Below are 27,500 nucleotides of genomic sequence, written 5' to 3'. Positions count from 1 at the left end.
AGCCTGAGACGTTGAAGATTTGGGTCTTTCAGACTTAAAGGTTATGCTTAATTTAAATATTCAATTGTTGGATGTGTAGAGAAAAACAGAGTAAAAAAAGGTTTACAAATAAATACATTATAAAAAAATAAGGTGTGTGTGTGTGTGTAAGTAGATTAATAGAAATAAAATAAAAATATGAATATATTTAAACCATATATTTAAATAAATAACCGTATAAGTGAGAAGGGAAAAAATTAAATATTACACATTTAAAATATTACATTTTCACAGTATTAACACATGGATATTTACACACAAAAATACATAGTAGACTTTTACTTTTTTTTATGGGGTGTTTGGGTCCCTCGCATGATGATGAAGATCATATTTGGGGTCTGTGACACCTACAAAAATTGTAAAGCATTTAATTTGAGAAAGGTTTGAAGTGAGATCTCTGGCTGTTGATTGCAGACTTTCATAAACTGGCAAATCTGAGAACAGTTGAGATGTTTTCTGAAACGTTTCCGTTTGATCTCCATCTAGTTTCTGCTGTCTATGAGAAATGTGCACATAAACATGAGTTACAATACGAAATATATTTAGCTCGATTCTTTTGTGAGGTGCTCGTGCCGTGAATACTTCACATATTTGCGGCTTTTCCACGGGAGCGCGGAGAGCGAGGTCACGCTCATTGACATATGCAGAGAGGAATGAGGGAGGGAGGGGGGGGAGACATCTGTAGCTTTGCTAAGTCGTATGATTCATTTCTGTGAATCGATTCGCTCGAGCGATTCATTTCAATGAACCCTTTAACAACGATCATTGTACGCGATCACGTTAGCTAAAAAAAAAAACTACTGGCGTCGAAACTTTCTTTTCTTGTTTTTGAGAAAAATCATTAATGTTGACATTATTATTATTTTTAGATATAATTATGTTTACTGAATTGTCAGTAAAATACAAATATAACAAAACACAACAAATAAATTAATACAATACAATAATATAAAGGAAAACCAATAGCTTAGATTTGTATATTAAACAGGACTACACCATAATAAAAACAGATTAGAATAAAAAATTAAAAAAAGATATTTCAAAAAGATGCAGAAGAGGACCAAGATTCACAGTCTAGACTCTAGAGAGTTATACAATTACAATATTCCTTGTAATAGCCTATAATAGGGCGAAGATGAGTTTCCAAATATGGGGTTCAGACTTTATAAAACTGGCATGTTTTTTGATGTAATACATAACACGCTCCAGTTGCAAATCAACTTCAAAAGCCGTATAGTGTTGACATTATTAGAATGTTAATTCCCCTTAAGAAAATGATGGTTTTACTACAAAAAAATACAAACAAACATGATAGCATTTCCTATATGCTATAGTTAAACTTGTAACCACAAATTAACCATGGTTTTGCTACACTAGCCATAGTTTAACCATGGTATTTGTAATAAAATTGTGCTTACTAATCAATCTGGGGGCATGGTTACTAATATTCGTAAGGGTATTTACTTTTTTTTTTTTGAAAGGATAAACAGCGCCAAATGACAATCTTGCTTGTCAATTGTAAAATACCTGTAGTAGGCTAATAAATTATATAGTTTAGATGTTTTTTCCCCCCAACTATTACCATATTTAACCGTTTATTAGTAAATCCCTTCGAGCAGCAAAAGCGTTTCTTGAGTCGGCTAGACTGAATCATTCAAACAAACCGATTCAAATGAATGACTCATTCATAAGTCGATATCTGCGAGGTTTACGTCACTCGCGAAGACTCCGCTTGCGGGTTTCTCGGAGGCGGGATAGACTCGTCCGTGCGTTGATCGGAACGAGTGACTTCACGAGCTTTACCTTGTAACGCTGAAATCGATCGCGCGAGTCGAACCGGACGCACGCGAGTGAAAGAGTGAAGGATTTACACGAGTCCGATGAGCAGCTTGAAGTCCTCGCTTGACCTGCGTGTGGTGAGTTCATACAAACCAGTTCGGTTCACTCGCGATTCTTATGAAGCGCTCAAAACATAGTTAATCGTAAAGGTTATTTTCTTTAAAAATAAAAGAAGAAAAAAATTGAACAAAGGTACATGATTGGATTTAAAGGTCAAAACATCTTTCTTAAACAAAAAATTAGAACAAGTGTAAATGATCGGGTTTAAAGGTCAAAACTTGTGTTTTGCGTGACTGTACGGTAGATTATTTACATTTATTTACTTTTGGAGCTGTAATGTATTGAAGGTGTAAATTGTTTTGGATTCTCTTGAAAGTAGTAGTAAAGCAGTAGTATTTAAAGCTCCTGAATGACGCTCTCAGGCTCTGAAACTCGAGCCGTTGTGCAGTGTAGGCTGCAGTTACTGCAGATGGTCACGCTGGGTTAATAAAGCTATCAATCACATTTCAGATGGGCCTGTTGTATTCTCATTCCTTGTCGGTTTACTTGAAAAGGCACAAGACAGCCCTGTAGCTTTCATTTTACAGTGCGCCAGCTGAGGTTTCACTTTGAGCTGATATAATGTGGGCGTGCAGCGTTAAATGTCACGGGTTCACTTCAATGCGACCAGTTAAAGAACTTCAAGTTCCAGGTTTGCTGTGAAACAAGTATTCGTGTAAAAATCCACGCTTTTAACAGATGCGAAAACAGTACAGCGAAGACGATTCACGTTTGGTTCGTTCCTGCACATCTGCTCTGTGTCGTCAACTGCGAACTTCTTATATTATGACATCACTTGTAGCCTACACGATTATGTCGTCACTCTCAATAAAGAACGAAGGAGATTCAAACATGAAAGTTTGAATTGTAGAATTCTTAACGGTTTTAGAACGCGGGTTGTTTTTGTCTGAGTGTGACTCTCAGACTCTGGATGTTGTTCACATGAACTACACGTGATTGTCATTTAGTTTGGTCTCAAACTTTTAACGATAACTAGCAGCCAGTCAGTCGATGGGAGGAAGTGATGTGACTTACAGCAAGTGCTCTGATTTACAGTAATCTCAGAGTCCAGAGTGAAGAGTCATATGTGTATCATGAGTTTGTCTTCGATGGATGTTGAGTAAGAGGAAAGTTTGGTGTATTTGGCTATTCTATAAAGAGCAATCTTATTTTTCTACTTTGTTTTCATTTAGGAAACAGGAACTGGCTATGATTTGTGACCAAACGTTCATTGAGCAAAATGTTAATATTCAAATATGCAACAGGCTACTGTATTTTAACAAGTAATTCAGTTAATAAAATATTAAAACTGTTTCTATAAGAAATGTTTAAATAATAAAAAAACATTTTAAAATAAAAAAAATACGGTCATTGTAAATGCTACAGTCAATTTTATTAATTAAATTTAATAATTAAGATATAATTTATATATTTCACATTTAATTATATTTTTGTTATTTTATTTTTGATTCAATGTTACTTTAGAAAACATTTTAATAAAAATACAATATACATTTTAAAATAAATATTGTCATTGTATTACGGTAAGTTGTAGCCTATTCATTCAATTTAATAATTAAGATATATTAATATATTTAACATTTCATTTGATTACATTTACTTTTATTTTACTATAGAAAACATTTCAATAAAAATAAAATATACATTTTAAAATGAATACAATTATTTTTCAATACATATTGGCATTTTGATACATTCAATATTATTCATTAAATGTATGAAGATATTAATATTTAATGACTAAAATTTTTTTGCTTTTTACATAAAAAAATTATTGTACTATAGAAAACATTAAAAACAAAAATGCACATTTTATTAAATATTGGTATTTTATTACATTGAATTTATGAAGATATTAATATCAAAATAACTAACACAAAATCTGTTAAATTTTTTTGTGTTGCTTTTTAAAAAAATCAGATATATGAAATATTTTACTTTAGAAAACATTTAAAACAAAAATGTTAGTCATTTTAGTAAATATTGGCATTTTATTTTAAATTTATTAATTCAGTTCATTTTATTAAAAATTTTTCCTCATTACTTTAAGTAAAATGTTACTTTAGATTTGAAAAAAAATTAACTGCAGAAGTCAACATTTCTACAAGTGGATAATAACCTTTCATCAAAGGTATACATTAATTTTGAACAATACTCGTTCTTTTAACTTTTTTGATCCACTTAAAATGTTGACTACTGTATAACCATACATGTATATTAATGAAAATATGAATATACAAATATCAATGTTTTTGAACACACTTTGCTTCATCGCTGTGTCTTTCTCTCTTAGATAAACGCTTCATGTTGGGTAAAGGCCTGAAGCGTAAGCTGGAGCAGGAGGAAGAGAATGGTGTGATGAAGATGGAGGCGTCTTCCACCTGCTACTGGTTTCAGCGGCAGACGGTGCTCAACCTCTCCTTACTTAAGCTGCACACCCGGCCGGGACACGGGGAGCCGGACCTGGCCCGCAGGGTGCTCATCACAAACACACTCCGGCACATCCAGGACGAGCTGAGAGGAGAGGAGTGTGTTTCCAGACCGCAGACTCCATCCTCTCCTGTTATAAAGGACAGTTTCAGCACAGCCCTGGCTGAAATCGAAGCTCTGTGTCCGACAGTGGGAATCACTGCTTTATTTTCTACATCAGATCAGGACGTGCCGGACATTACTAGTGGCGCTGACTCGGATAATTCAGGAGACTTGGGAGATCCAGATCTTTCTGAAATGCACAGCATTGTGGACTCCTCTATTTCTCTCTCTGACTCCGCCCCATTCACATCTAGCCACGCCCCCTCATGCCTCGCTGACTTCTCATTGGACGATTTCCTGTTCACGGAAATAGACAACTTCCTGTTCGACAGCACCCCGTGCAGTTCATCCCTGAGCGTTTCTATGGTAACGGACGACCTCGTTAAGACGCTCGCTGGTTACGGAAACGGCGGGACGAGCCAATCGGCTCTTCCGTCTAATCAGACGTTCAAACTTGATCTGAACGAACTGGATCACATTATGGAGGTTTTGGTTGGGTCATAATTTGACATGCATTTTTTTTAAGGTCGGTTTTTCTGTATTATGGTGTGTACAGCAAAAAGGTTACGTATATATGCGTATTTCATATATTTATTTTGATACAGTAGCAATGTGATGTAATATATTGCAGCCATTTTGTAATATCATTATAATGTGATAAAGTGATATTTTAATACTTTTTTCTTGTGGAAATGTGATATTACACTATTTTAGTATTTACAATTCTTAAATAAAAGAAATTCCAAAATAAACTTGCGTTCAGTTTGTCCTTCCAAAATGAACCAATTAAATACAGGCATGAATGAAAGCTTAAAACAATGATTTCTCACAAAAACAGCATTTTCTCTTAAATTATTTTAATTTCTTGTGTACACTTAAAGAAAATTTACACACTCGTTTTTTGTTTAGTTTGTTTTTTCAAAGAACCCAGGCATGCGCGATTGACCTCGGTACAGGCTCTTTAGAGATATCATTCATCTGTATGAGTTTTCCATAGGAATTTTCCCATAACAATTTTTACATGATCCATAGTTTGACTGTACACAGTCCGAAGCCACAGTTAACTATGTAAGCAGTTCTTCCGTATGTCTTTACAATGTGCAAAATCCTCCAGGAGACAGAATAAACAATGACACACACACACACACAACAACAAAACGAAAAGAACTGGGAGAAAAAAAAAGCCAAAAGATGGGAAACTCTTTACAGATGATTTCTGGTGAACATTTCCCATCATGCACTCCTGGCGTACAGGACCACTGTGACGGCAGACGTCCTCCAAAAGAGTTGCTTAGGATTTGGCAGATTAAATAAAACACAGATACAGCATGACCAAAAACACAATGATAACAGGAAAATGAGCAAAACGTTACAGCAGATATTGGTCCCTTATTCTCGATACAGCTATATATATATATATTCAAGTTAATCATTCATTCAACGATTCCTTCACTACATTACAGTCCGAAGCCAGTGGTTTCAACTTACATTAAAAAGTAACAAAAAACAAAATAAGAACCGAATACGAGCAGCGAAATATTGAAGAAAAGCTGTCGTTTCTATAGTTTTTGATGGACTCGTCTACAGTCTGTCAGTGACGAAAGCAAGTTAATTCTTAAACTATTCGCACGAAAAAAAAAAAAAAAGTATTTTGTGTTCACTAATGCATGTGTGAACTCAAAAAAACTAAAACCTACTAGTAATACCAATATTGATTGTAATGTAATAGCCAAACGATTAAAAAAGTCCTTTGTTACGCAAAATCAAAAGGAAATTTTGCAGGTGGGTTGATTTCAAGTCTATATAACTACGCATTTATATATCTAAATACAAATCAGATCATTCACATAATCATTTGTGCTATTGAAGGACTTTTAAGCCAGTGTTTCATAAAAACAAACAACCAAAAACAACAAGTGCCTCTCTCTCTCATACATATTAACTTAACCGTGACGGATAATCAAAAGGAAACTCTCATCCCTGATTATATACAGATCTTTTCCTACTGTCATTCTACAAATAAAATAATCTAGTCTTTTCTTCTCTAAAGCGATCGATAATTAGCCGATTATCTTATACACTCTCTCTTAACATAACATGATGCATTTAAACTTAAAAACGCCCAGAAAAAATGACACAAAAAGAGCTAGGATTCAAAAGGATGAAATTAAAATCATGTAACTGTCAGTATGGCGTAAACTGGAGAGCGATACACAGAGAAAGAGAGGTGAAAGGAGGCGGAGAGAAGAACGCATCAGTCGGGCAGGAGAGGGGTCAGCGTGGAGGGGAACATGAGGACTTTAGCCTGCATGAACGACAGATCCGGCAGGCCTGCGATCACTCGCCGAGCCTCAGCGCTCAGATTCTCCTCCTTCTGCACAGGCTTTCTGCTGAGAGAGATCACACACATCAGACCGATGAGGAAGACATCAGACAGAGAGACCAGACAGATGAGGAAAACATCAGACAGAGAGATCAGACAGATGAGGAAAACATCAGACAGAGAGATCAGACAGATGAGGAAAACATCAGACAGAGAGATCAGACCGATGAGGAAAACATCAGACAGAGAGATCAGACCGATGAGGAAAACATCAGACAGAGAGATCAGACCGATGAGGAAAACATCAGACAGAGAGATCAGACCGATGAGGAAAACATCAGACAGAGAGATCAGACCGATGAGGAAAACATCAGACAGAGAGATCAGACCGATGAGGAAAACATCAGACAGAGAGATCAGACAGATGTGGAAAACATCATACAGAGAGATCAGACCGATGAGGAAAACATCAGACAGAGAGATCAGACAGATGAGGAAAACATCAGACAGATAGATCAGACCGATGAGGAAAACATCAGACAGAGAGATCAGACCGATGAGGAAAACATCAGACAGAGGGATCAGACCGATGAGGAAAACATCAGACAGAGAGATCAGACCGATGAGGAAAACATCAGACAGAGAGATCAGAACGATGAGGAAAACATCAGAGAGATCCGAACGATGAGGAAAACATCAGACAGAGATCAGACCGATAAGGAAAACATCAGACAGAGAGATCAGAAAGATGAGGAAAACATCAGACAGAGAGATCAGACAGATGAGGAAAACATCCGACAGAGAGATCAGACAGATGAGGAAAACATCAGACAGAGAGATCAGACCGATGAGGAAAACATCAGACAGAGAGATCAGACCGATGAGGAAAACATCAGACAGAGATCAGACAGATGAGGAAAACATCAGAGAGATCAGACCGATGAGGAAAAAATCAGACAGAGAGATCAGACAGATGAGGAAAACATCAGACAGAGAGATCAGACAGATGAGGAAGACATCAGACAGAGAGATCAGAACGATGAGGAAAACATCAGACAGAGAGATCAGAACGATGAGGAAAACATCAGACAGAGAGATCAGACCGATGAGGAAAACATCAGACAGAAAGATCAGACAGATGAGGAAGACATCAGACAAAGAGATCAGACCGATGAGGAAAACATCAGACAGAGAGATCAGACAGAGAGATCAGACAGATGAGGAAAACATCAGACAGAAAGATCAGACAGATGAGGAAGACATCAGACAAAGAGATCAGACAGATGAGGAAAACATCAGACAGAGAGATCAGACCGATGAGGAAAACATCAGACAGAGAGATCAGACCGATGAGGAAAACATCAGACAGAGAGATCAGACCGATGAGGAAAACATCAGACAGAGAGATCAGAACGATGAGGAAAACATCAGACAGAGAGATCAGACCGATGAGGAAAACATCAGACAGAGAGATCAGACCGATGAGGAAAACATCAGACAGAGAGATCAGACCGATGAGGAAAACATCAGACAGAGAGATCAGACCGATGAGGAAAACATCAGACAGAGAGATCAGAACGATGAGGAAAACATCAGACAGAGAGATCAGAACGATGAGGAAGACATCAGACAAAGAGATCAGACAGATGAGGAAAACATCAGACAGAGAGATCAGACCGATGAGGAAAACATCAGACAGAGAGATCAGAACGATGAGGAAAACATCAGACAGAGAGATCAGACCGATGAGGAAAACATCAGACAGAGAGATCAGACCGATGAGGAAAACATCAGACAGAGAGATCAGAACGATGAGGAAAACATCAGACAGAGAGATCAGACAGATGAGGAAAACATCAGACAGAGAGATCAGAACGATGAGGAAAACATCAGACAGAGAGATCAGACCGATGAGGAAAACATCAGACAGAGAGATCAGAACGATGAGGAAAACATCAGACAGAGAGATCAGACCGATGAGGAAAACATCAGACAGAGAGATCAGACCGATGAGGAAAACATCAGACAGAGAGATCAGAACGATGAGGAAAACATCAGACAGAGAGATCAGACCGATGAGGAAAACATCAGACAGAGAGATCAGACCGATGAGGAAAACATCAGACAGAGAGATCAGAACGATGAGGAAAACATCAGACAGAGAGATCAGAACGATGAGGAAAACATCAGACAGAGAGATCAGACAGATGATAAAAACATAAGAGAAAGAGATCACACACATCACACAGATGAGAAAGACATCACAGAAAAGTAGGGCTGTAGCGATACACTAATCTCACGATACGGTACATGATATTCAGCTCACGATACGATATATATCACGATATTCAGCCAACGATACGATTCGATATAATTCGATACACTTACATCATTTTCTGAAAGATTTAAAGGGGACAGAGTGATTTGTGACATCTTGTGAATTTTCCATTTACTTGGATGAATTATTTGAACTGAAAACTAAAAACTTGATTTACACAATATATGTCTCTGACTGGACAAGTTTAAGTTATTCATTCAAGAGCTGCGAGTGCCTTTTGTTGCTTGATTCACATTAATGGCTCAATCGTCAGCAGGTTTATTAGACGCTGCCCCTTTAAGACCGAGTGCAGATCTAATAGGTGAATGATGCACCATCATTTTCTCCTAACTATTTACGTCCATTTAAGACATAAACTGTTTAAGTGAATAAACTGTGTTTCAGTGAATCTCAGAGCTGGTAATTTTTATTTTATTATGTATATTTGATAGTTTAGATGTGGACATGAAGCCCAAAGTTAAGTAGCCTATACTTTTCTTGTCTCGTTGCAGTCCATTTCAGGGCCCGCGTCGCCTTGTGAACAGCTCTTGCGCAGATGTTTGTGCTTTTAATAGCTCTTTTAATGATTAAACGCGTCCGCAATTTAGCAACAGTAGAGACTGCATTTTACAACAATCACCGATCGTGCTGATTCTGACAGTACGTTTGGGTTTTAGGAATAAATGACAGCGCATCGCTGTGAAGGGAAGGAAGTTGCTCAGGTTTCATCTCAAATATCTTCTTTTTATAATCTGTGAAAGCCGAAATCTAAAATAAAATTAGAATATTATTCCAGATCTAAAGTGTAACCACGTTTGAATGTTTAGTTCTGTCCTCATTGTCAGTCATTGAGCAGGGCTGTCGCGTTGTGCTTTAAAGCGAATGGGGGTAAACACGGGGGATTTGAATGGGACTTATGTATCGATACTCGCGGCTTAAAAATTGATACTTTCTTGGGAAAAAAAAATATCGATTTATATCGCAGAATCGATAAAATAGCTCAGCCTTAAAAGAGAGATCAGACATCAGATATATTAGCAAGATATATCAAATCAGACAGATCAGAGAAAGATCAGATTAAAGTAAGAGATCAGACAGATCAGACAGTGAAATCAGTTTGGATAAAAACTGGACGACAACCACAAAATGAAAAGAAACCTAGTGCTGCACATAAAAAAAAACAGTTTACAATATGTAACAGGTTTCGAACAGCTGCAATTGTTTAAATTTTTTGTAAAAACGTGGCAGTCGGATCAAATAATGAGTCCATGCCTACAGATATCCAGCATCCTTGAGGAAGTGTGTGTGGCCGAGCAGCAGGAGTGTGAACGAGTGAGTCTCACTGACCTGGTGGAGGTGCTGGTCTTCTCGACGGTGGACATGAGGCGAGCGAACGCATCCACCACTCTCCTGCCCCCCCCGCTGACGTCCAGCTTCGCTTGGGTCAACTCGTACAGCTCCGGGTCCACGCCTGCACACGCATATCACATGCATATCAGAACACTTGTGTGAGACGCTACCATACGTATGCATCAGTCTTTGAAATTAACACCCGCCAAATCCGGGTAAAACCATTATAACGCTGTCAGATCACTGGCCTATTTGGTGGGTTGCTTATTATGTTTACTCACTTTGCTTGGGAAGTTCGTGTAAGCCAAATCTGCACAGATTTAGCGTAAATACTGCACTCGTGAGTCATTGTGATATATTAAATACAGCGTATTGAGCAGAGTCTGCGCATATCTGGCTTACTTGGACATAAACATCACTACACAACAAATAACGGCACGCTTGATCATTTGCATTGAAGCAATAGCAAAGATTAAAAAGCATTTGGTTAACAGAAAAGACATTTTCCAACATCATACATTTTTGTTCTTTGTGTTGTACTGATCTGTCCACCTAAAATACATTTTTGGTGATGAGGATGAAAGAGGAAGGGAGGAGATGCTGGATTTTGTTTGAATAAGAAATTAATTTATTAAATCCAAATTTTAAAATATATACTGAACAAAATTATAAATGCAACACTTTTGTTTTTGTCCCCATTTTTCTGTGGCCTGTCATTTTTTTTTTTTTATTGTGGCCAGCCTAAGGCACACCTGTGCAATTATAATGCTGTCTAATCAGCATCTTGATATGCCACACCTGTGAGGTGGATGGATTATCTCTGCAAAGGAGAAGTGCTCACTGACATATTTGAGAGAAATAGGCCTTTTGTGTACATAGAAAAAGTCTTAGATCTTTGAGTTCAGCTCATGAAAAGTGGGGGCAAAAACAAAGTGTTGCGTTATAATTTTGTTCAGTGTGTATATATAAATATATATATAATATATGTATATAATATGTGACGTAGTTAATCTGGTTCATTTATCTTTTTTTGGCTAGTAGAAGTCATGAATGGCCAGTAACTTAAAAAAATGTATTAGTCAAATTGGCCCGAGAGTGAAAAAGTAAATTTTAAACCCTGGTACACATGCAAGAACGGTCGTTTGAAAGGATGGTTAAAGATATGGATGCAAATAGAGCCGAGATCAAGAACACACACACACACACACACACACACAGCACTGGTGTTACACAGCAAACCTGGTATGGAGGTGGCCGGGCCGGAGGGCGACTCGTCCACGGGGCCGAAAAAATCGAGGTTGAGCAGAGACGAGCCTCCACTCGCTTCAGAGAGAACGAGGGATGGTGAAAGAGAGGAGAAGGGTTACGGACAGAGAGAGAGAGAGAGAGAAAACGGGAAAGCAGAAGTTGACATATGCTCAGATCTGGATTAGTGTTGAAATCTACATGACCAGATTAGTGTTCGTTTCTGTTGGCGAGAAGCATTCGTGAACGTCCAACATTAGCATAGAGAAGGTTACTGTACAACTGCTAATCTACAGGTTAGTGTCACATCGACAGACATTTGAGAACAAGAAGAGCATAGTTTCTCCATTCTTCTCTGTGGTGTAAGTGAGAGAAACGATAGATGGCTGTTACCGTCCAGAGGGTTTGTAAGGCCACTGCTGCTCCAGTCAAACTGAACGGGAGGAAGAGACTCCTGACGGGAAAAGAGAATCACAAAAGTAATGCAAAAAATTATATTAAAAAGAATCTTAAATCTATTTTAAAGCTATCTGTTGGATTTTTTTTAAATGTGCGATTATTTAATTTAGTGATTGGTGTATTACCCTATCGCATTTAAATCTACTTTGTGTAACTATTTCCACTTTTTTTAAGTTTGATCAAATAATAAATCAAGAAAGGGATGCTATAAATTGTGGTAGCTACTGATTTTGGATCTTTCATCACAAAAGAGATGCAAAATTAATAATAAATCTTTATAATTTACACTTTGTGATGATACAAGCAATCAAGCAGTTGAGATTTGCTATGTACATCCCTCTACGCTCATCTTGGCAATAGAATCGACATTGGCTAGTACTTTATTTGTTTACTCGCCAGACTGATATACTATTTGTGTGTGTATATATATATATATATATATATATATATATATATATATATAAATAAATATGATTCCACGAAATTAGCTTATCTTTGTAAAATGGCACAGCTTTTTAAATATCAGAATGTACACTCTTAACATCAATCAATCAAGCGTTATATTATGATAATCAAGCCCTATTTAATGATAGAACTTTAGTAATTAGAGCTAAAACATGGTAACCATGTATATTTGTCATTTTAACTGAACTCAGGACTGGTGGAGCTTAAGATATTGTTGGTCATTCAGTGTTTCTGTAAAAAAAAAAAAAGATAATAGTAAATAGATAATAGTGATTATTATTAAAAGATAATAATACTACTACTAAAAACAATATACAAAGCACACTAATGATTGATGACCTGCTGGGTTTATGAATATTAATCACGTTTTCAGCGTTCACTCAAAATGATTTGCTGAAATCAAAACAGTGAAATGAACGCCAGCCAATGAGATTGCCGTTTGAGCATTACCTCCGCCCAATACCGAAGAAACTGGCATATCTTCTGCTTGTTTTTAAAAGTTAAACAATACCAAATGAACTCCGTTATTTTGACAGGAAAATGCAACACAAAATATCGTTTACATGTAGCGCATCGAGTCTGTGTGGTATATAAGACTCTCTCTCTCTCAAGCGCTCAGTAAGAGTGTTCAGCGGGTAAAAATATATCTATGCTAAACACTGGCAAATAAAATCTAGGAATTTATTAACCAATGGCTCCTTATAGACATTATTTAGTCGCCCAGAGTGAAGATTTACTCGCATATGCATTGTGGAGGGTTGTATATAGTATATATCCTCCCACACAAACTTACTTTATGCACGTGGATAACGTTATACTTATATATCCAACTTTATATATAGAGCTGAGCGATAATATCATTACATTTTGCAACCATACAGATAATCATGTAATTGAGATTTGCAATATAGTATACTAAATATCACTTTATCTGAATATACACTGTGTACGCGGATAAAGTTGGATAATCTATATATCTAACTTTATACAGTGTGCGATATGCTGCAATATTCAGATTTGTGAGTGAAGTGTTTTATCAGGTGAAGGTCAGTGAAGACGCTCACCTGCGCGGCGTCTGGAGGACAGCTGTTCAACTCCGAGACGACTGCAGGAGATTGTGCTATTGAGGCGATCATTTCAGCGGCGGAGACGGGCTTCACCGGCTCTTTCGTGGGTTCCAGCATTCCCTGCACACACACACGCCACAGATTACTTCTTTTTTCTTCTTCTAAATGTCGTAATCATTTGTTAACAAACAAATATTCATTACTTCAATGAGCTCATTGTTTTGAGCTACGGAAAGACGCTATATAAATAAAACTACTTCTTCTGCATTAAATTACTACATTGTTTAAATTAATACATTTTTAGCTAACTGTGATTTTTTTGCGTGTACATTTCTGAAATGCAGAACTTAGACCTTCGTGCATTTTCAGTAAAGCTGCTTTGAACACCACAGACACAGTTTAATCACCACGTGAAAATCTCGGAGTAATACATGGAGTTTAACAGATGAGAAGTTTATCTATGTATCATCTTTTTACTCTTTTAATTCATAATCATAATATCTCTTTTAATTTCTTTTATAACCGTTTTAATTTACCTTGCTTTTATTTTGTGATTATTTTAATTCCTTTCTATAAATCACTTTGAATTGCCATACTGTGTGAAAGGTGCTATATAAATAAACTTGCCTTGCTTTGAAACGATGTGTATTGTGAAAAGCGCTGTACAAATAAATGTGAATTGAATTGAATGATTGATTGATTAAACACACATGAACTGGAGAGATTATTAAAATAAACCAGCACACACACACACACACACACACACACACACACACACACACACACACACACACACACACACACACACAGACACTGCAGCTGGGCTCGACTCACCAGACTGGCAGCGTACATTGGCACAATTACAGGCTGCTTTTTATGGCCTGTGAACAGCTGAGGAGAAAGAGACAAAAACAGGAGATGAGAAAAGTTAGAGGCCATATTATTGAGTCTTGATTTTGTTTTTAGGGTCTACTATAATAGGTTCTCATGCTTGAATGTTCAAAACACACTATTTTCCCCGTATAGTATGTTGTGATTGGTCGAGTGTGTTTGGGAAATGTCCCGCTCCTTACCATAACCACCAGTTTCAACCCACTACTAACTAATTCAACCAGGCCCCGCCCCTTTATTCTGCGTATGAATTATTTAAATGAGGAATATTGTGACGTGTTCATTCCCGTTTATTCATTAACTCAAGACTACACTGTCAAATAAAAATCGAATTACGAATATTCCTCAAAGAAATTTTTTTTTTGATTCAACAGGAAGAACAGCTCGTTCCGCGCATCATACATTATTACGCTATTTTCATCGTCATTGCACAGTCCTTTCAGTTTCAGTTTTTCATCCGATCAAGTGTTTACAATGTTCTCTTGATCGGATTAGAAAAGGAATAAACCACCTCTTACAATCCGATTGAAATTTCATTCGGATCGAGCTCAATCAGATCGATTAAGGCACATGAAGGCTTTTTGAGATCCATCAATCCAATTACTAACTGATTATTTGGTTGCATGTAAACATTGCCAGAGACACTGATGTAGAGAATAACTCCTGTTGGAAGGACTGAAGTTAAACATGTAAAGGTCCACTTTACAAACAAGAAACTTGACAAAATCCCATGTTTTTTTCACAATCCGACTCACTATATTTCTGGTGTCAATGCCAAGAGAGCAGAGCAGGGCTTTATTGGTGTGAGAGCCACCCCACTGGTACCGGAGACCGTAAGCATTGTTAACATCCTGAAGTTGCTGCCACACGTCCCGCAACGCCCTACAAAACCCACAGGAGGAGACAGAGACCACAGCAAAATAATGAAGACTTTCATTAAAGCATTTGGCCCTCAGCAAACACCCGTGGCTTCTCACCCGTTGGTCTTTTCTCTGTCGCTGTGCTCCTGTTCTGATGTGTCAGGAGGTTTGAGGAAGGTGTTGAGCGTGGTCACGTCTTCCTCCACCTGAGGAGCGAGAACCAGCTCGAAACTGGCCTGGAAAATCTTCTCCAAACGGCTGAACAGCGCAGTCTTGGTAGAAAACACAAAAGAAAACAACGGCTTTAACAAAGACCTTTTGAACAAGATATTTCTGAAATATAGAACTGTCAATTGAACTAAATCCAAGATAGTGGACGAGGTGAGAGAAACCTTGATTATAAACATACACAGCTGTACAAAATGTTTGGGGTCGGTAAGATTTTTTATATATATATATATATATATATATATATATATATAAATTATTCATTTTTATTCAGCATTAAATTGATCCAAAGTGACAGTAAACATGTATAATGTTACAAAAAATGTCTATTTCAAGTAAATGCTGTTTTTTTTTACTTTCTATCCTTGTGATGCCAATCACATTTTCACAACAATATTGAGCAGCACAACTATTTTCAACATTGATAATAATCAGAAATGATTCTTGAGCATCAAATCATCATATTAGAGTGATTTCTGAAGGATCATGTGACACTGACGACTGGAGTAATGATGCTGAAAATTCAGCTTTGATCACAAGAATATATATTTTAACAAAACTTCACATTGAAAACAGTTTCACAATATTACTGTTGCTACAGATCTTACAGACCCCAAACTTCTGAATGACAGTGCACATTTATTACAGAAAATTACTGATGGTAATAGCCCAGTGCAATTAAAAACTGAAAATATTACCCAATATTTGTCTGTTATTGATCTTTACGCCTAGAAAGAGTAAATTGATTTATTTTAAAATAAAGGGTTTTTCTATTTTTAACATGGTTTAGTTTCGACTTAATGACTATCTTGTTCTGTGAAATTAATGAAAGAGAATAATGCTTAATCAGTCATGTAGAAAGAGTAAACCATCTGGCCAGTTTTCAATACCTTTCACCGTTTAGGACAACACATTGAGGAGCAGAAAGGCACAAAGTGAAAAACAGTAAATATAAATCAACCAACCAATATTTTAGATAATCAGACCTACCGTTGTAGAACTTTTGCGCTCCTCCGCACCAGTAGGGGGCGCCATAACCGTCTGGCCCCCGTGCCATTCGTCTCCAGTTTTTTCAGTACACAATGAATCCTGTTCCTGCTCGAATGCTGCCCACGATTCCTCTCCATTCTGGCTCTGATCCGGCTCAGAGAAAGCCTGCCATCCTCCGCCATTTTCCACCTGAGCGGAGCTGAAATCTGCAAAACTGTCACTTCCAGGAAACTCTGCAAACGTAGTTGCTTCCTCACCTGCCAAATCCGTTTTACTAGGTTCTTTTGATGTGTCAAAATCGCCAAATTCATCGTCTTCACCATCCATTTTGGGGTCCGTTTCGGCCTGAGCGACTAGCGTTGTGGCCCCCTGCTGGTCAAAATCAGCAAATCCAGTCGCGTTAAATGAGCTAGCGTCTCCAAAGTCCCCGAAATCTCCGAAATCCTCATCGTCGTCCTCGGCAAGTTGGCTGTGATCGGCCGGAGTGGCAGTGTCCTCCTGAAGCGGAGGCGAAGGTACGGATCCTGTCGTGCTAAAGTCGCCGAATTCTTCGAGCGCGTCTGTCGATAGCGGCCGACCGAAGGAAGTCTCTGTTTCCGTCTCGGTTTCTTCGTTCTCGTTCTCTGAGCCTTTCTCATCTGATTGTTCAGTACTACATCTCTCCTCAGAGTCTGGCGAAACGCCGCTATCATCGGCTACACCGTTAACGGCTAGCGGTTGCGCTGTGCTAACAGCTTCAGTAGCATCAACTTCTAGATCCTTATGATCTAAATCCGACCCTTCATGGAAATCCAAGCTCCCGTTGCTGAGACCTTCCGAGTTTTCCAAAGGGAATCCAAAACCTGTGTTTCTCGAATCACTGCTGTCGTCCACTTTACTAGCTCCTCGCACTTCAACAACACCGCTGCTAATGTCATTCTGCGCTGGTTGATTTGAATGTTCCCAGTCTGTGTTTGAAGGCTGGTTGTGTTCAGCATTTGAAAAAGCAGCAAAATCTGCAAAATCATCTGGACTTTCATTGTTTTTGTGTGGCGTAGGTGGGCTTCCTACTTGGTCTAATGTTGCAAATCCGTTTGTTAGCACTTCAGCAGTGCCGTTGCAGTCGCTGTCAGTCCGCGATCCGGTTGCAAACTCCAGGGACGTGATGTGAGCTTGATGCTCGGTCAACTTTTTAAGTTCCTCCACACTAACCGTTCTGCCATTGGGCGTGCCAGTCTGGCTAGGCACTACCCCATTAGCCTTTGCGGTTTGAGACGACAGTCCCACGATTCTCCCGTTGCTTAGTAGCTCCGGCGGCGAGGTGGCGTTTAAAGCCCGATTCTGGTTGAACGAGGTGGGCGTGTCGAACTCTGAGAAGCTGGTGCTGTTCGGGACGCCGGTGAAGTCACTGAATTCATCGTCCTCGTCCTCGACGCCATCCTCCATCGGGGGGGGAGAAGAGGAGTACATGCGTATCACGTCAGGCTCCATGGGGACCTGAGCAGAAACACACGGCCAAGAGCTCACGCCTGCAGCAGATTAGCAAAGCAATGTACGCTAGATTAGCATCATGAATAGGACTTTGGTAAAACAAGTACAAATTGTAATCTTACAGACCAGTATTTTCCAATGAAACACCAGGTAAGATTTTGGCAACAACTAGATCTATACTTGTGATCGTTTGAGAAAGTTTTCTTGGCAAATGAAATGGAAAAACACATACAAATCTAATCTTACTAGGGGTGTCACAATATATTGCAATACAAAAATGCAACAATATGTATCGTGGATAGTGACATTACGTATTGTGTATAATTCACCCAAAATGAAAATTAAAAAAAATGTAAAAGTTGTCTACATTATTTTAAATATATCTAGTAAGTGACAGAATACAAGCATATCCATCTAAAATAATTCTGTATTTTCAGCTTCAGAATCATGAATATTTTTATTCTGGGGTCACTAAGTCCAAGCATATTCATTTACACACACAATGTAATATCAAATTTAGTATTTCAATCAACAGTAAATATCTTGTTAACCTTTTATCATTTCTTGGAGTATCGCAATAATATCTTAAGTCTCAAATTGAACTGCTCTTAAACACTGGATTATGAGCTCCTTGTGTAAATGAACACAGTGATACGATTAATCGCATCCAAAATAAAGGTTTTGTGTTTAGATAATATATGTGTGTGTACTGTGTACAGTTTACACACACATGCATGTATACATTTAAGAATATATACAGTATATACATGCAAATATTTCTTAAATATACATTATACATATATAATGTAAATGCACACTTTTATTTTGGATGCGATAGATCGCGATTAATCGCTTCACAGCCCTAATTCACTCTGAAACATGTAATGTTTGTGTGTGTGTTTAATTCAATCGCAGTCATTGTAATTTAATAATCACATCTATTCATCTTCATGTGGATTTGGGAACGCAATATACGCCACCCATCTTCCCATACTTGTTGTCAAAAAAAGAGAAGCTTTAAGAGCTCCTTGAGTTTTTTCCACCAAAATAAAAGCTCTTTTTTTTAAACATTTTAAGATGAATAAATTAAGACGGCAATAAATATTATTATTGTACTTTCTCAGTTGTACAGTAAAATATAACTATTGTCATTTTTTCTTAATTACTTATTTTGTAATTTTACAGTGATATATAATATCAGAAATAGTTCTTGTTTTGTTTAATATTTTTATTTAGTAATAAAAATATTCATAGTAAAAAAAAATTATTATTTTATAGTCATATTGATAAATATCCACACACAAAAAAAATTAAATCACAATTTTTAACAGAAAAAAAGATTCACAATTATATTTTTTTTGTCCCAAAACTGTGCGGCCCTAGAACGCATGTAACGTGTTGACTGCTGGAAAGCTATTAATATAATTAAACTGTCAGGATGCCCACAGGATTAGTCCACAACTGTAATTACGTTTAATTTGAAATGAAAAGAGTCATTTGGAAATGATTTCTGACACACAAAGAAAGTCGGCGCCTTCTGCAACGCTGCATGTTTTAAACGCAACAGCGAGAACAGCGGGGAGTTTCTGCACACGCTTCCTCCTTAACTAACATGAGCCTCGCTCTTCTACATCAGCGTCGTCCGACGTCTAATTACTGCCTTCTGCAAAGACAAGAAACACTTTTACCATTGCGAAAACAAAAAGTGTGTGATTTTAACACTAAATTTTACATTTTAGTGAGTGAATAATCCCAGAATGTATGTGCTTTAATACCTTAAATCATGCAGAGCTTTTGAGACAACCATCAATAAATCTTCTAAATCTTGATATGAATAAGACTTGTGTCAATGATGTCTATTGAATGCACTGATAACCACTGCGATTGCTTTACAGACGCCGGTTCTGGTTGTCTAACTCGAATCAACGCGAGTAAAACCAGACAGATTGTCTTCAAATTAGACACTAATTAAGTGCTAATACTAGAAGTAGTGGAGCAACAGGGAAGCCAGATCAATTCAGAGAGTCATGAATAAATAAACCAAGAGAATTCAGTCAATGAATGCAATTATTTACAAAGTATAGAAAAAGCGCAAACCAAATAAAGCAGGGCTTTTAAACGGTCTATTGTACTGGGAACTTGTTGTTTGCTGAAAGAAGGCTCAAACAATGACATGATCTTTGCCAAACCACAATTTACATTCGCACCACTTTAGTGACACATATGCCATTTAAAGGTTTCTCTATTCTAGCATAAACACACAAAAAACGTAGCATCAGATTTCCAATTGAATAATTTATTATTCTGTTTTATATTATTGTGAATTGAAAGAATAAAAATTAACATGCGATGCAGGACATCATCGTTTATTTGATCAGATTGACAGAAATACTCTATTTTCTTTTAAGTATAAATCCATTTAAAGGGCACTACATCTATAATCATAACTCAACATTCATATTACTCATAAGATGACTGTATTACAGTACTTTAACTCCTCGGAGGTACAAAAGCCACGTTTGATTACATTTTGCTGTTGTATTAAAGTTTTCAAGTACATAAGACACACTTTAAGAGTACAGCTATTAAATAAGTGATTTAATACAAATTAACTGATTTTAATATCACAGCTGTCAAGAAACAGCAGGCCTACAGGACATACACTGATACAACTTTCCATAATAACTAACGTACATAAACAGGGTGAATGGATTAGTTTAGCCTAAACTATATTTATCCTAGATTAAATACGAATTAAATTGACATTTAGTCTTTTGGACAGAGTCGAATCGTTTTGGTTATGTTTACATTCCGGCTAGCAGTTAGCCTGATCACAGCAGTGAAATTACACCTGACAGCAAAAACTGAGTTGTTTCTTACTGTCAAAACAAGCTGATTCTTTCAAAGCAATGAAAAAAGTTGCCATAACAGTCATGTTATTGTTCTCTAGGTGATTTAGAAGCTCAAACTTAATCAGTTAGCATGCAAACTAAATGTAGCATCAGAACCCATTGATTAACAAGGGCGATGCTAGCAAGCTAACACTAGCATTAGCCTCGATGCTAATGGCTAGCTCTCGCGCAGCTGTCAGTCATCTTCTTACCTCAGGAGTCCGGAGCGATGCGTCCATCCTCACGGCGAGCATCTGTAGCTCTTACATACACACACAACTGGCACGAGCTCTCTCTCTCTCACTCTGTCAGTCTGTGTGTGTGTGTGTGTGTGTATCCTGCTCTTTTCCCGAGGATTACCCAGCATGCATCAGGGGCTGTGGTGTGGCACTTCTGGACTCTCATGTTGATTGGCGAAGCTGATTTGGGAGATTTCAACTAAACCCAGCACTGAATTACTAACATGTAAAAGTCAGCAATAAATTTGTATGTATAAAGACCCAATTTATACTGTGAGAAATTAATATTATAAATGTGTTAAATATAATTTGGAAATAATAGTTTCTATGTATTGAGTTACTCACTATAGTACTCTGTACTATGTATTGTTTATTTGTTTATTGTAAGCTAATTTTTACATTTATTGTTATTCGTTTGTATTTGTTTATTTAATTAATGTATTTTAGTACATTTTACTTATTTTTTTATATTTAACATTTCTTTTAATATAAATATTTATTTATTTATTTTTGGGGGGGGGGGGGGACACAAATTGATAAAGTTTTACCTAAATAATCAATTACACTGTATTAATTAATTTTTCTATTTATTTATTTTAAACTTTTTTATTATTTATTTATTTTTATTTTAGGAAATACACTGTTTTGCCTAAAACCAAATTTATTCTGTGAAAAAAATAATATTATTAATATGTGTAAAATATAATTTGGAAAATATTTAGTTTCTATTCAGTTCCATTAAGTTTTTTCTACTGTACTGTTATGTTTTATGTATTTTATTATTTTAATCTAATCTAAAATATTTACTTTAGTCAAATTTTATTTTAATAAAATAGTTAATATTTATTATAATGCACTTTTTATTATTTATTTAAATTTATTGTATTAGTATTACTACTACTTTTTTTTATAATTTATTTTACACTCTGCATGATTTGTTTTTCTCTAAACATTTTCATGGACCCAAGTTTAAAATAAATAATATAATATATTATTATTATTATAATATAATATTATAATATAATATAATGCAATACAATACAATAATATTATTTCTATAATATGATGCAATAGATATAATATAATTAAAATAATATAATTTCATATAAACACAGAAGGTTTTTCTACAGATATTGAATCAAGCCAGGATCATTTTCTGGATCCAGAGCAATAAAATTGCACATTTCTATCGACTGAAAAGAAAACAATTAAGAAACAACTCTACTATAATAGACTCAGTCATCAGGAAGCAGAATAGAGATAAGAACGGCAACAGGAAAACCGAAGCCAGGAGTTTAACAGCACAATATGCAGGAAGACGACAAGAGTCTTATATTTCCATGAGCTGTAAACATCAAAAATTAAACTATATCCAGACAGGAAGAGAAATTTTCACATAACAGGACTGCGATACTCCAGTCATATACATGTTTCAAATATCTTTCTGTACCTCAGTATAGCTAAAATTTCACTTGTACGTTTACAAGCTCCTGGTTTATTCAAATGATCTACGGTATTGGTCAATAAATAGTGTGTGCGGCCTTGCTACAAACATCACTCACAACACAACATCATTCATTAGAAGACTTTTATTATTTGTATAAGCGTGTGCTCAGTGACCATAAATACATAACAGCAATTCAAAAGCGCTGGAATGCAATAATTTTCTCCCTGGGTTTATTCTTCTGGTCTCAAGTAAATGAAAGCACCTAAATGAACTTCACTCCATTGCGTTGTCTTGTCTCTTTAACTAAACATAAAATGCAGTGCTTTTAAGTACAAGTGCTTGTCAACGGAATAACAATGGAATGATCACTATTACTGTAAAACATATCAAACTCTCAAATCACACTGTTTAGTTTATAAACACGTATTCAGGAAATAAATAAATAATCTTTTTAGGTTTTCCACCTGAGAACATTAGCTGGAGAGCGACACTGTTAAATTCAGGCAGTACGTTCATTTATAGCTTTTCATAACAGGTCCTCCAATGAAGCTTGTTAGTTGTGCATCAACATCTGGACTCATTCATTCATTCATTCATTCATTTCTAAAGTGTGCTAATTGTGGCATCTCTATTTTAACGCTGTTAAGTCAACATAAAACCAAAACTCCTTTTACTTTCTGAATTCACACTCTTGCTCTTATTGTGCTTAACTTATTAGTATTTTAATATTTTGAATTCATAATCTTTAATTAAAGTGTTTGCTCTTCCCCTGAAAAGCCTCTACTGACGTAATTTAAAGGTGCAGTAAGTGATTTCTGAGAAAAAATGTTGAAAGTGGATCAGACCGAGCAGCACAACACACTTGTAGCCAATCAGCAGTAGGGGGCGTGTCCACTCATAATAGGGGTGAGAGAGTGAGCCAATCAGCAGTAGGGGGCGTGTCCACTCATAATGGGGGAGAGAGAGTGAGCCAATCAGCAGTCGGGGGCGTGTCCACTCATGATGGAGAAGAGTAAGCCAATCAGCAGTAGGGGGCGTGTCCACTCGTGATAGAGGAGAGAGAGTGAGCCAATCAGCAGTAGGGGGCGTGTCCACTCGTGATAGAGGAGAGAGAGTGAGCCAATCAGCAGTTCGGGGGCGTGTCCACTCGTGATAGAGTAGAGAGAGTGAGCCAATCAGCAGTAGGGGGCGTGTCCACTCGTGATAGAGGAGAGAGAGTGAACCATCAGCAGTAGGGGCGTGTCCACTTATGATAGGGGTGAGAGAGTGAACCAATCAGCAGTAGGGGGCGTGTCCACTCGTGATAGAGGAGAGAGAGTGAACCATCAGCAGTAGGGGCGTGTCCACTTATGATAGGGGTGAGAGAGTGAACCAATCAGCAGTAGGGGGCGTGTCCACTCGTGATAGAGGAGAGAGTGAACCAATCAGCAGTAGGGGGCGTGTCCACTCGTGATAGAGGAGAGAGAGTGAGCTGCTGACGACTAACAACCAACTCTTGCTTGTATATTCTCTTGTGTACTGCATGTTCATTTTTTGTTCTTCCTTGTCATTCATCGTCTTTGCAAAGCATTATTTTGCTTAACTTCAAATTTCAATTTCAAGTATCAAACAATGTTTCTCTGAAATCGATTACTGCACCTTTAATAGTGTTCACCAGCAGCACTGTTTTCTGGTATAAAACAGCCACTTTTCACAATCCTGATAGGAAAAACACACTTTACAATAAGGTTCCATTTAACATTAAGTAACTACATTAGTTAATATGAACTAACAATGAAAAATGTATTTTCTATTAATTATTATTGTACTATTGTAAAGTGTTACCAATTATTTACCAGAGAAAATGGTTTGTGAATGCCGTTTCATGTTGAATTCAGCAAAAGAATTATGATGCTCATGAAAAGAAATGCCTCCTCACAGCTCAAAAAGAGGTTTCAAGTTCAATTCATCAGCTCTACAGATTCTAGAGCATCCTTCAGTATCACAGACAGTCTTCACTGCTCCTTCACTTCAGTTCAGCTTGGTGATGGTCACACTGCCGCCGATCTGGATGGTGTCGATGGACGTCAGCGGCGTCACGCGATGGTAGAAGTCAAAGAGCTGATGGCCGTCCACGAGCACAAGGAAGCGCGGGTGCTCGCAATGGATGTCGACCTGAACAAAAGACAGACTCAGCAAGGTAGTAATGCATGACTTCAGAAATTACAGCAGGCTAATTTTTAATTCAACAACACAGGTGTAGGTCTCTGCTTTTTTTGTTTCGGGAGTTATTTTCTGTTAAATTCAGATGATAGTGATGGTGATTCTGACCCTGAAAGGTTGTTCTGCGATGAAGGGGAAATACGGTATTGACCTCTCCTCCTCACCCCAGCTATCAGAAACACAGGCGTTTCGCAAAATCTCCCGGTCTTCGAATCGTACACACATATCCAGAGCCACGTCTTCACACCCGCACGTCAGACTGATGTCGAAACTGTCCGAGAGAGAGAGAGAGCAAGAACATTCAACACTGAGTTTAAATTAGACAGTGAAGCAACCAAAACAAGGTCACATACTCAAAAAAATGCAAACGTCTAGACGTCGTGATTTTATCAGAAGGTTTTCTGTCCAACCTCACTCCTACTTACGCTGGAAAACAGACTTTGATCACTTGAGCTATATAGATAAGATGAAATGCACAACAGCGAGCGTCCCTGCATGTGTACAAGGTGGGAGTGTGTGTTTTGACATGAGCTACCTGTCTGGATCTGCGTTCACGACGCCCATGATTGTGATTTTCTTCCCTGGTCGCAGTCCGCCCCGGATGCCGCCACAGAACGGCACGGCCTATCACACACGGGACAGGGTCATGAGACAAAACAACATGCACATACAACAAAAAAAATCAATGTTTGCTGAGTCATTACCAGTTTCTGTTGCTCATCTTTTTGCGGTGACGTACACCGAGACTCCCCAAAAGAACTGCTCAGATTTCTGTTTCTCTGTGGCAGATAAAGTACAACCAGGAAGTAAAAAGGAAGCCGTTTGTGCAATAAACATGCAAATTACATATATCGACACAGAGCTTAACAGGTGGGAAGTAAACTTTGCTGGAAAAACTGATTCATGCGTGAACCTTTGCCTAAAAGGTAATGTTGCAGAGAACATACAAATCCACGAAATGCACAATATCAATGCTATTTTCCTCTATACAATGAAAGTGAATGGGGACTGGATCTGTCAAACCCCCAAAGGACAAAAATCACCATGAAAATATCTTAAAACTACCCAATATGATCTATATTCTAAGTCTTTTTAATCGAAATCATTGTTCATTAAAAATCTTCTGCATATTTAAAGTTGGCAGGCAAATATCAAGCCATTCAAGAATCAATGACATTAGACATATCTAAAAACAAACTTGTATATAATATTGTTAGTTAGTAGAATCGTATGCACTTCTTTTTTTCGTCATTTTTGTTCTTGAAAGCTCCAGTCCCCATTCACTTCCACTATAAGAGAAGCGTAAACAACATTCTGCTAAAGACCCCCGTCTGTGTTTCTCGGAAGTAAGTTTATACAGGTTTGGAAGAACACGAGGGTATGTACATGAGTTTTAATCATTGTTATTATTATTATGGGTTTAAAACATCAACACGAGCGAATTCTCTAGTCTAGTTCACACTGCTGACCACTTGTTTCCGTGTGTGACGCAGGACACAAGGCTTTCAGTCCACATAAAAAAATACGTCGCTAATGAAAATACTCACAAGTTCCTGTCGGACTGCACTCAACTCGGCCATCTTCCACGCAGATACACCATGGGCTCGGGTTCGGTTCGGTTCGAGGATCGGGGCACGGATCGGATCGGTTCGCATGTATTTCAGCGGAGGAACTCAGAGAGATGCGAGCGTCCAATCAGCGCGCGACCAGCAGGTTTTGCTTTGTGACGTAGGCATCACGATAATCCGAGGCTCGAGCGCTCGACTTGTAATCAGCTCAAACAATTTGTACACTTGTACAAAAGCTGCCATGTTTGTTTTTTGTTCTTTTGTTTTTTTATTTTGTATTTTTTATTATTTACATTTGTATGTATTAAGATGTAAATTCTGTATACTATATTTTATACTACTAAAGTTCGTTGGATAAGAATAATAAAAAAAAAGACTTGTAATCAGCTCTAATAAAGACTTCAGTCTTCGTTTGTCCTCCTTGGGACTTAGAAGGGAAATGTGTTTGGAAGTAATTTTTTAACCTCATTTAAGCACATGTCTTAAAATATATAAAATGTTGCAAAATGATCTACTTTGAAAACTCGTTGAAAAAATGCCCTAGAGATGTTAATTTACAAAGAAAATAAAAACAGATTTATACATTTAAAATAAATTTAAATCAAGGTATGTCAATGCAGAGTTTATGAAAACTAGGCTTTATTATTAATCAAGCAGCACCAAAAGTAACTAAAAGTAACACTGTACACAAGTAAAAATTTTATTGTTTGTTTGTTTGTTTTTTGAGCTGATACCATGGTAACGCCTTGAAGTAGCTGTGTGTACATACAAGAAAAATCTCAAGTTAAATCTCTTTAAAACCATCAGATTCTTCGACGCCCAAATTATATGAACTTTGCTGTCTAATTAATAATTTTAGCCTAATGTAAATTGTTTCTACATTTGTTTCTCATTAGGAAGTTGAGGAGAAACATCTGATGAGACAAATATTTCATATATTTAAACATAACCCTCATTAGATGAGACAGCAATCACTGTACCATGTTTGATGTGTGTCAGACGTGTGGTGACTCGAAAC

At 37.3% G+C, this 27,500-nt stretch overlaps 3 protein-coding genes across 11 annotated transcripts; 1 reads left to right on the top strand and 2 right to left on the bottom strand.

Annotated features, from left to right (window-relative positions):
- The first annotated feature begins 1,722 nt into the window (after positions 1 to 1,722).
- On the top strand, positions 1,723 to 5,222 carry sertad2a (SERTA domain containing 2a). Of its 2 annotated transcripts, none has more exons than XM_077201306.1 (2): positions 1,723 to 1,955; positions 4,232 to 5,222. In XM_077201306.1, the coding sequence occupies exon 2, from the start codon at positions 4,243 to 4,245 to the stop codon at positions 4,972 to 4,974; it is 732 nt and encodes a 243-aa protein (XP_077057421.1). In that variant the 5' UTR covers positions 1,723 to 1,955; positions 4,232 to 4,242; the 3' UTR covers positions 4,975 to 5,222. The 2 variants fall into 2 exon arrangements, with proteins under 2 accessions (XP_077057421.1, XP_077057422.1); XM_077201307.1 differs by lacking the exon at positions 1,723 to 1,955 and adding an exon at positions 2,751 to 2,870 and having other exon boundaries at positions 4,232 to 5,021.
- An 88-nt stretch (positions 5,223 to 5,310) lies between these two features.
- On the bottom strand, positions 5,311 to 21,425 carry aftpha (aftiphilin a). Of its 8 annotated transcripts, none has more exons than XM_077201300.1 (10): positions 21,239 to 21,425; positions 16,666 to 18,173; positions 15,565 to 15,719; positions 15,343 to 15,469; positions 14,531 to 14,587; positions 13,694 to 13,816; positions 12,099 to 12,159; positions 11,700 to 11,783; positions 10,458 to 10,581; positions 5,311 to 6,860 (listed from the first exon to the last, which is right to left on the bottom strand). In XM_077201300.1, exons 2-10 carry the CDS (start codon positions 18,133 to 18,135, stop codon positions 6,725 to 6,727), a joined length of 2,337 nt encoding a protein of 778 aa, XP_077057415.1. In that variant the 5' UTR covers positions 18,136 to 18,173; positions 21,239 to 21,425; the 3' UTR covers positions 5,311 to 6,724. The 8 variants fall into 8 exon arrangements, with proteins under 8 accessions (XP_077057415.1, XP_077057416.1, XP_077057413.1 ...); XM_077201301.1 differs by having other exon boundaries at positions 5,311 to 6,857; positions 21,239 to 21,410; XM_077201298.1 differs by having other exon boundaries at positions 16,666 to 18,141; positions 21,239 to 21,400.
- A 1,414-nt stretch (positions 21,426 to 22,839) lies between these two features.
- Positions 22,840 to 26,622, bottom strand: lgalsla (lectin, galactoside-binding-like a). The gene is made up of 5 exons (XM_077201297.1): positions 26,462 to 26,622; positions 25,619 to 25,693; positions 25,450 to 25,538; positions 25,023 to 25,185; positions 22,840 to 24,866 (listed from the first exon to the last, which is right to left on the bottom strand). Exons 1-5 carry the CDS (start codon positions 26,567 to 26,569, stop codon positions 24,723 to 24,725), a joined length of 579 nt encoding a protein of 192 aa, XP_077057412.1. The 5' UTR covers positions 26,570 to 26,622; the 3' UTR covers positions 22,840 to 24,722.
- Positions 26,623 to 27,500: the final 878 nt, after the last annotated feature.

This window comes from Siphateles boraxobius, unplaced genomic scaffold (genome assembly GCF_051911475.1).
Source record: "Siphateles boraxobius isolate OS27281-9 unplaced genomic scaffold, OSU_SipBor_1 47, whole genome shotgun sequence".
NCBI lineage: Eukaryota > Metazoa > Chordata > Actinopteri > Cypriniformes > Leuciscidae > Siphateles > Siphateles boraxobius.
Note: the sequence above shows the minus strand (reverse complement) of the source record. Positions and strands in the feature narration are given on the sequence as shown.